Source organism: Prionailurus viverrinus, chromosome B4, assembly GCF_022837055.1.
Source record: "Prionailurus viverrinus isolate Anna chromosome B4, UM_Priviv_1.0, whole genome shotgun sequence".
NCBI classification, from domain to species: Eukaryota; Metazoa; Chordata; class Mammalia; order Carnivora; family Felidae; genus Prionailurus; species Prionailurus viverrinus.
Window position 1 is genome coordinate 139342783 of NC_062567.1, and position 10000 is coordinate 139352782.

The window sequence follows — 10000 nt, forward strand, 5'->3', positions numbered from 1 at the left end:
TCAGGGCCTGGAGCCTACTTCGGATTCTGTGTCTCCCCCTGTCTCTCCCCCTCCTCTGCTCACACTCTGTATCTCTCTATCAATAACAAATAAACGTTAAAAAAATTAAAAAAATATATCTATTAAACATCTATTATGGGTCAGCATCTATTCTGGGGACAGAGCAGTGAGAAAGAATGTCAAAAAGTCTTGGCCTCATGACCGTTATATAATAAATAACAGTAAGTAGGGGCGCCTGGGTGACTCAGTCGGTTAAGCTGCCAACTCTTGATCAGCTCAGATCATGATCTCCCGGGTGGTGAGATCTCCCAGTTCGTGAGATAGAGCCCCCAGTCGGGCTCTGCACTGACGACATGGAGCTGGGATTCCCTCTCTCCCTCTCTCTCTGCCCCTCCTCTATGTGCATGCTTGTGCACATGTGCACTCTCTCTCTCAAAATAAATAAACATTAAAAAAATAACAATAAGTAAACTTATATAGTATGTTAGAAAGTAATAAGTGCTGGGCTGCCTGGGTGGCTCAGTAGGTTAAACAGCTGATTTTGGCTCAGGTCATGATCTTGAGGTTTGTGGGTTCAAGCCTTGCACTGGGCTCTGTGCTGAAAGCTCAGAGCTTGGAGCCTGCTTCAGCCCTCTCTCTCTGCTCCTCCCCTGCTTGTTCTCTCTGTCTCTCAAAAGAGGAATAAAAACGTTAAAAAAAAAAAAAGAAAGTAGTAAGTTCTGAGGAGAAAAATAAATCCATGAAGGAGGGTTGAGAGTGCCAGGGAAAAAGGACTTGCAATTTCAAGAAGAGCACTTGGGAAACACTTCACAGAGAAGGTGACATTTTTATTTATTTATTAAATTTTTAATGTTTATTTCTTTTTGAGAGAGAGTGAGTGGGGGAGGGGTAGAGAGAGAAGGAGACAGAGAATCCGAAGCAGGCGCTGGGCTGTCAGCAGAAAGCCCAATGTGGGGCAAGAACCCACGAACCTCAAGATCACGATCTGAGCTAAAGTTGGATGCTCAACTGACTGAGCCACCCAGGTGCCCCAAGAAGGTGACATTTTATTTATTTATTTATTTATTTTTTAATTAAAATTTTTTTTTCAACGTTTATTTATTTTTGGGACAGAGAGAGACAGAGCATGAATGGGGGAGGGGCAGAGAGAGAGGGAGACACAGAATCGGAAACAGGCTCCAGGCTCTGAGCCATCAGCCCAGAGCCCGACGCGGGGCTCGAACTCAGGGACCGCGACATCGTGACCTGGCTGAAGTCGGACGCTTAACCGACTGCGCCACCCAGGCGCCCCAAGAAGGTGTCATTTAAATTACCTTTTGATGAATAGAAGTTCTTAACGTTAATGTAGTTCAACGTATCAATCTTTTATTCTGTGTTTAGCATTTTAGCCTCTTGTTTAGGAAATTCTACTCCACCCCCAAAGTCACAAGATATTCTCCCCTATTTTCTTTCCAAGTTTTAAACATTTTTGATACCTAAGCCCTTATTGTTCTGAAGCTATTCTGTGGGTAGGGATGCATTTGTAATTTTTATTCTTATGGATAACCAATTTCTCCAGCTTACTTATTAAATAGTTCCTTCTTAAAAAATAAAAATAAATGGTTTATTCTTTCCTTCACTGATCTGTCATTTCACCTATTATATACAAAAATTCCTGTGAGTGTGTATGTATGTACACATGTGCATGTTTGTGTATATGAGCATGTTATGTGTGTACATGTGTGTGAGAGTGTGTGTGTTCACGTGTGTATGTGTGTGTATGAGAGTGTGTTATGTGTGCACATATCCATGTGTGTGTGTTTATGTGTGAGTGTGTGAGCGTGTGTGTGTGATGTGTGTGTGTGTGAGCGTGTGTGTGTGTCTGTCTGTTTCTGGGCTCTCTGTTGCATTCTGTTGCTCAATTTGTCTATTTCTAAGTCAATATGACACTATATTAACTATATAGTTTTATAATAAGTCCTGGTAATGGTAGGGTGAATCCTCTGTCCTTGTCTTTCTCAGAAATATCTTAGCTATTTTTGGGTTGTAAGTCTCTCATAAATGTTTTAGAATAAACTTGTCAAGTTCTATGATAAACCCTATTAGGATTTTCACTAAAACTACTTTAAAGCAAATGATGAACTCTGGGGAGAACAGACATATTACTTTAAGTCTTTCTATTCATAAATGTAGCTACAGCTCCATTTATTTTGATCTTTAGTATCTGTTAGTCAAGTTTTATAATTTTCTGCATATAGGCCTTGCACATTTCTTGTTACATTTCTTCCAGGGGAATTAATAGATGTGTCTATGCACGTGCATGTGTATGTTTGTGTGTTACTGTTGTAAATGCCTTTAAAAAATGTGTTCTAATTCCTTGTTGCTGGTATATGTAAATGCAATTAACTTTTGTACACTTATCTTTTATGTAACATATTACCTCCAATTACGTGTGTTTTAGATGTTCTGCATAAGTGTGGTAGCCAGCTTCCAAGTTGAGCCCTGTAGTAGTCCCGGCCTTCTGCTAATCACACCCTTATGTAGTTCTCTCTCACACTGTACTAGAGTAGATCCATGTGACAAGTAAAATATGACAGAAGTGATGGTATGTCACTTCTAAGATGAGCTTATAAAAGATCGTACCTTCTGTCTCTGGCTCTTTCATGTGTGTATGTAGTATTATACTATATTACATGTAATTGCTCTGGGGTAAGTTATGTCATGAACAGCCTTCTGGTGAGGCCACATAGAAAGTGGCCTGCCAACAGCTATGTGAGCTCAGAAGGAGATTCTCCGGCCTCTGGTCAAACATCTGGAGATTGAAACCACAGCCAACAGTTTGACTGCAAACTCATAAAATACATATCCAGAGCCCAGCTTAGCTACTCCTAGATTCCTGATCTTCAGAAACTGTGTGATAATAAATATTTTTTGTCTTCAGTTGCTAAATTTGGGTTAACTTGTTATGAAGCAATAGATAACTAATACAGATTTTGGTACTTGAGTAAGTGCTCCTGTAACAAAACTGTGAAATGCAGGAGTGGCTTTGGAGTGTTTCAGGGGATGGGAGCTGGAAAAGCTGTAAGGGTTCTGAGGAGAGCATTAGGAAAGATTAAAGTACCTCGAGCACACTGTTCGTAGGGTTTGGAGTTTGAGGAGGCTGCCAATGAGGCTTTACAGAAAAGGGCGGAAACGCTTATTGGAAGCTAGGGGAGAGGAGACTTGCTATGTGGTGGCAGAAGATTTAGCAACACTGTCACAGGAAGTAATGTGGAAGGGAGAAAATGTACTTAATGAACTATTCATAGGATTTACCTTCATGTTTAATATTTGATTTGTTTTCCATTGCCCTGTGCATTTCAGACCTTCCTTCTGAGATCACATTCCCTTTACTTAAGTAAAACTTTTAGTAGTTCCTTTAAAGCAGGTCTCTTTGTGACAAATATTGTAAGTTTTTATTCATTTGCAAATGTCTTTATTTTTTCCTCATTACTGAATGATAATTTTGTTGGATGCATAATGCTGCGTCAATAGTGTTTTTATGACATTTAGATATTATTCCACTAAGTCCTGGTTCTCACAATTATTGTTCAAAGTTCACTCCATTCTGATACCCTATGTCTTTTGGTTGGCGCATTTAGTCCATTGATCAAAGTTCACTCCAATTGTTACTCCTTTGATCTCTCTCTCTCTGGTTTCCTGTAGTTTTTCTCTTTGTCTTTGGTGTTCTGAAGTTTCACTATTATGTGTCTAGGTATGGATATAATTTTATTTTACTTAATGTATTTTGTTTCTTGGATCTATGATTCAATTTTTCATTAGTTCTGGAAAATTCACAGACATTATATTATTAGGTATTGCCATTATTCCATTGTCTCTAATGTCTTTTTTTCCTGAGATGCTAATGAGGTATATATTAGAACTTCTTGGTCTATATCACAAGTCTCTTAATCTCTTCATACTTTTACTTTCTTTATCTCTTTTTGATGCATTATCCTGCAATTAATCATCTCTTCAACTGTTGTTGATTTCGTTTTTATCTCACAATTATATTTTTCTTTTTAAGAGACTCCATTTGTTCTTTTCAAAAATGTCTATCCTTGAGTTTCTTTTATTTAAAAAAAAATTTATTTTTAACCTTTATTTATTTTTGAGACAGAGAGAGACAGAGCATGAACGGGGGAGGGGCAGAGAGAGAGGGAGACACAGAATCGGAAACAGGCTCCAGGCTCTGAGCTGTCAGCACAGAGCCCGACGCGGGGCTCGAACTCACGGACCGTGAGATCATGACCTGAGCTGAAGTCGGCCGCTTAACCGACTGAGCCACCCAGGCGCCCCCCTTGAGTTTCTTTTATACTCATCTTTGTAACTGCGTCTATTACTTCTGTAGCCACTTTATACACAGCTATTTGCATTCTGCATCTGACATCACCTATAGTCCTTGGAGATCTAAATATGTTGACTCTTGCTTCTGTGGACTTTCACTCACAGTGGCTTATCATTTCATGTATTTGGAAGGCAGCTTTGCTCGCCACTATACCACCAATGCTGTATCTGGTAATATTTATCTGTGAGGTCATTGCTGAGGTAGCTTCCAATCTCTTCCACACCGCTATATAATCTTTCTAAAACCTTTCTATAAATCTTTATGTTTTTCCTCTGCTTAGCTTTCTTCAATTATTCCCCTGTTGACTACAGAATGACTTCTTAGTGTGGTACACAAAGTCTTTCATGATTTGACCCCAAATGATTCATTTAGATTTATTCTCTACCACTTCCACTTGTAGTTTATTCTATAGAAGTTTAACATTAAATCCAACCAACTTTCTTCTACTTTTGTTCCTTGGCACAAATTGTTCTTTCTATTTGAAAGCCTTGCCCATCACTTGTCTATTTGAGAAACTCCTAACAACTCCTACTTCAGAGAAATGCTTCATGCCTCCTCTTAAAAATTTCCATAATTTAGGGGCACCTGAGTGGCTCAGTCGGTAAGCGTCCGACTTCAGCTCGGGTCATGATCTCGTGGTTTGTGAGTTCGAGCCCTGCATCGGGCTCTGTGCTCACAGCTCAGAGCCTGGAGCCCGCTTCGGATTCTGTGTCTCCTTCTCTCTCTGCTCCTCCCCCACTCACACTCTGTCTCTCTCTCAAAAAAAATTTCCGTAATTTACCAGACAGATTTCAGCCATCGATTCCAAATCTCACTGGAACTTTACTATCCTTTTATTATACCAATTAACATAGTATACTGCATTTCTTAATCGTTTATTTATTTATTAAATGTTTATTTTATTTTGAGAGAGAGAGAGGGTGGTGGGGAGGGGCAGAGAGAGAAGGAGAGAGAGAGAGAATCCCAAGCAGGCTCCATGCTCAGCACAGATCCCGACACAGGGCTCATCATGACTATGAGATCATGACCTGACCGGAAATCAAGAATCAGATGCTTAGTTGACTGAGCCATCCAGGCACCCCTGTATACTGCATTTATATGTCTATACATTTATTTCCCCCATTAGATTATAAGCAATTAAAGTGCAGGGCTTGGCATGTGTTCATTCAGGAAGTACTTGTTGAGTGAATGAATGAATGAATGGTGCTTTAACCCTGCCCCCAAGTCATGATATTTCTTTGGCTCTGAGATTATATTTTTCCAGCTTTTTAAAAGTATAACTGAGATAAAAATTGTATATATTTAAGGTGTACAATGTGATGTTTTGATATTTGTATACATTATGAAATGATTACCACAGACAAGGTAATTAACATTTCTATCACCTCACAGTTATTATTTATTTTGTGTGGTGAGAACACTCAAGATCTATATACTAAGTACATTTGTTTTTTTCGGAGAGAGGGGGAGAGCATGCATGCAAGCAGGGAAGGGGCAGAAAGAGGGAGAGAGAGAATCCCAAGCAGGCTCCACTCTGTCAGCACAGAGCCTGACACGGGGCTTGAACCCACAAATTGTAAGATCATGACCTGAGCTGAAATTAAGTTGGACACTTAACCAACTGAGCCATTCAGGCGCCTCAAGAAATTTCTACAAAGACTTATATTACCGCCAAATCAGACTACTGTGCAGAACATTTATATAAAAATAGAATTATAAAAAAGAGGAAAATATGTGAAACTAAAACTAAGGAAAGAATCAGCTAAAGAACAAATAATGGACCTTATATCAATTCAAGGGGTGTGATGTGGAAAAAGCACCAAGCGGAGAGGGTGTGGAACTGCGCATGATAAAAGCCTCATTTATGCCAAGTGTACATAGGCTAAACCTTTTTCATTCCTGTGAGAAAAGAAATGCACAAGCCTTTCAAGAAGTGTAGCTGCTTAAATATAATCGTTGCAAGTATCAGACAACTTTAATTTTACTCACATTTAAAAAATTGTCAAAGCTGAGTGTTTTATGTGACTTCTTTCAATATAAATACCTGTCAACCTTATCTTGAAAGGAGAGAGTATTTTTAATAACACTATTACCTTAGCAACATTAACTGACTTAACTATTGTTACTTAATAACTTACTTAGCTACTACCTTAATTATTATGGGAATATTTGCTGAAAAAAGAGTCGCTAGCAGATCTAAATAAAAATGCAATATGCTGTTTGGTTCCTTTGGCACACCGGGTGGTTTGGAAGTAAATGTTAAAAAGGAACACAAAGAGGGGTGCCTGGGTAGCTCAGTCGGTCCAATTCTTGGTTTTGGCTCAGGTCATGATCTCACAGTTTGTGGGTTCAAGCCCTGCACTGGGCTCTGTGCTGGCAGTGTAGAGCCTGCTTGGGATTCTCTCTCTCTCTCTCTCTCGCTCTCGCTCTTTGCCTCTCCCCCACTCACACTGTCTCTGTCTCTCTCAAAATGAATAAATAAAAATTTTAAAAAATTTAAAAAGAGGAACACAAAGTAAAGTAGGAGAAAATATAAGTAAATATTTCACTAATCTCAGATTAGGGAAAGATTTTCTTTTTTTTTTAAATCCTTTTTTAAAAGTTTTTTTAAAGTTTATTTATTTATTTTGAGAGACTGAGCAAGCATCTGAAAGCAGGGGAGGGGCAGAGAGAGAGGGGAGCAGAGGATTCAAAAGTGGGCTCCGCGCTGACAGCAGTAGGCCAGCTTGGGACTTGAACTCACAAACCTGAGAGATCATGACCTGAGCCGAAGTCAGAGGCTCAACCAACTGAGACACCCAGGTGCCCCAGACTTTATAGTCTTAATACGTAAAGACCTCTTACAAATCAAGAGATTCTATCACAGAAGTCTGCTATTTCCGTCTTGTTCTCAGTGCCAAGCCAGAGTTAAGGCTAGTTCCTTTTTAGCCTTTAGTTTTGCGAAGCTTCATAATTGATCCTTCCACTAGTCATCCCTCTCCAAACCATCCCTCCTTGGTTACTAGAGGTATCTTTCTAAAACACAAGTGTCTTCCTTGAAATCCCAGTGGCTATCTATTACCTAAATAAGAAAAGAAACAAAAGAAAAGAAAAGAAAGGTCAAATTCCTTAGGCTGATGTTGAAGACCCTTCTTCTCACCTTTTCAGCCTCTTCTTTGGCCTGCCCTCTTGTGGTTCTCATGCGCTAATCTTGCTCCCTATGCCCAGCTTTCCCTCACTGGCACACACACATTTGGCTATTTCTTCTACAGGACTGCCCCTCCTCTCTACCTCCAGCATCCCTACCTCATCTGTCCAATCTGAATTCCTTCCCTAATGCGCTGTTCAGAGCCTCACTTGCCTCCCCAAGCAGTCAGCCTCTCTTTCTTCTCTGCTCCCTCCCCAGTAGTTGGTATACACCATTATCAGCATTTACTAGATTACAGTTTTAATAGAAAATTAAAATGTTTTAATTTATATATTTAAATTATAATTAGTCATCTTGATGTCTGTTTCTGGCCCCCTACCTACTTCTTTTAATGAAGGAGCATCTCTATTTGATATCTCTATTCCATCCTAATCCTACAATAGCATATAGTAGGTACTAAGTGAATACTGTTAGATAGGAGAATATTTTATTAGATTGAAGGAATTGTATAACTTTTGGTAGAAAACAAATTATAGGACCTTTTAATTAATTAATTATTCATTTGTTTATTTATTTATTTTTAAAGTTTATTTATTTTGAGAGAGATAGAGAAAGTGAGAGACTGCATAAGCAGGGGAAGGGCAGAGAGAGAGGGAGACAGAACCCCAAGCGGGGCTTGAACCCATGGACCATGAGATTATGACCTGGGCTGAAATCAGGAGTTGGACGCTGAACTGACTGAGTCATCCAGGTGCCCCCTAGAACATTTTAAAAAGACAGTTTACAAAATATAAAAAACTTTCAAGTACATAGGCAAAAAAATTGCCAACATTTCAAGTAGAAATTTTCTAATTTTTTTTTAAAGTTTATTCATTATTGAGAGATAGAGAGAGACAGAGCATGAGCAGGGGAGGGGCAGAGAGAGGGGGAGACACAGAATCCGAAGTAGGCTCCAGGCTCCAAGCTGTCAGCACAGAGCCCGACGCGGGGCTTGAACTCACAAACCGTGAGATCATGACCTGAGCTGAAGTTGGACGCTTACCAACTGAGCCGCCCAGGCACCACTCAAGTAGAAATTTTTTAAAGCCTGTTGTAATAAATGGAGATTGTTTGCAAACTAAAAATGTCCTTAAAAAAAGGTTGTTTCTCATTTTGAGTAGAGTATGCACGCTTTCTAAAATTTGTTTTACATTATTATTTTCTCTAATAAAACTTAGGCTTATAAATTAAAGAATTATACATATTCTGAATTAGTAAAGAACAAATTAAAGAAATTATAATGGTGGGGGGATGCCTGGCTGACTCAGTCAGTAGGCCACGTGACTCTTGATCTCAGGGCTGTGAGTTCAAACCCCACACTGGGTGTAGAGATCACTTAAAAATAAAGCCTTTTTTGTTTAGGTTTATTTATTTATTTAGACAGAGAGAGAGAGAAAGAGCACATGGAGGGGGGGGCAGAGAGAGGTAAGAGAGAGAATCTGAAGTAGGTTACACACTGTCATCACAGAGCCTGACTGGGGGCTTGATCTAACGAACTGTGAGATCATGTTCTGAGCCATACCCAAGAGTTGGATGCTTAACTGACTGACCCACACAGGTGTCCCCAAAATAAAGTCTTAAAAAAACAAAGAAATTATAATAGTATCTCCACCACTGCTGGTTATCACTTAGTGGAAACATGTGGACTAACAGACTAACATTCTTATTCAAAAATGGAGAAATTTGTTCAACTCTATTCTTGTTCTATTCCACTGAACTAACTGTACCTCCCATTTCAGCACCTCATCAGTCTTAGCGCTATTACTCTGAACTCTTTCTATTTAAACGACTCACAGGAAGAATGTTCCAATTCTGTTCATAGGTGTTATATTAACATTGTCATTTTCTGAATACTTGAGCTTGGGTTTGGTACTGTGCCCAGTTACAAAAAAGAAATCACTATTTCTGCCCACAGGAGGATAATAGTCCAGTTGAAGAAGTAACATGAAAACACACATAAAGTAATCAGAAAATAATTCAAGGCAATATTTAGTGGTATTGTCAAATTTTATGGCATAGTAGTTACATGGTATAGAAGCTGAGAAGTGGTCAGGGAAGGCCTGTTAAGGCACTTGATTTGAGCTCAGCAGTGTAGGAAGAATCTGAGCTACTGGACGTAAGGGGGAAGACATTGTACCTGAGATTTTCTCCATCTCTTCTAGTAGCTTTTCCAAGTCTTTATTCAGGTCTGACAGCATTTTCAGCATGTTGTCATAGTTTCTTTCTCCAGGATCAGAATCAGCCATCTAGGCAGTGCACAAAAGAAGATGCAGTGAGACAGACTGACGTTTCAATTCCAGCTCTATTACTTATACCTGGCTAGCCCAAGCCAGAAACCCAAGGCCATCTTTAATTCCTCCTTATCTTCTTTTCCTGACCAAATGGGCCACTGAAACTCACCAATTTTATTTGTTCATGGAATAAATATTTAATCATCTCTGGGTCAAGAAGGTCTGCTGCTTGGGAGT

At 39.3% G+C, this 10000-nt stretch overlaps 1 protein-coding gene across 2 annotated transcripts in view; it reads right to left on the reverse strand.

Annotated features, from left to right (window-relative positions):
* Positions 1–10000, reverse strand: part of SYCE3 (synaptonemal complex central element protein 3) — a 29501-nt gene that overhangs the window by 7988 nt on the left and 11513 nt on the right. For both annotated transcript variants that reach the window (XM_047866650.1, XM_047866651.1), the window contains exon 2: positions 9670–9778. In XM_047866650.1, coding sequence (XP_047722606.1) covers positions 9670–9778 — 109 coding nt within the window. The remainder of the gene's footprint in view (positions 1–9669; positions 9779–10000) is intronic.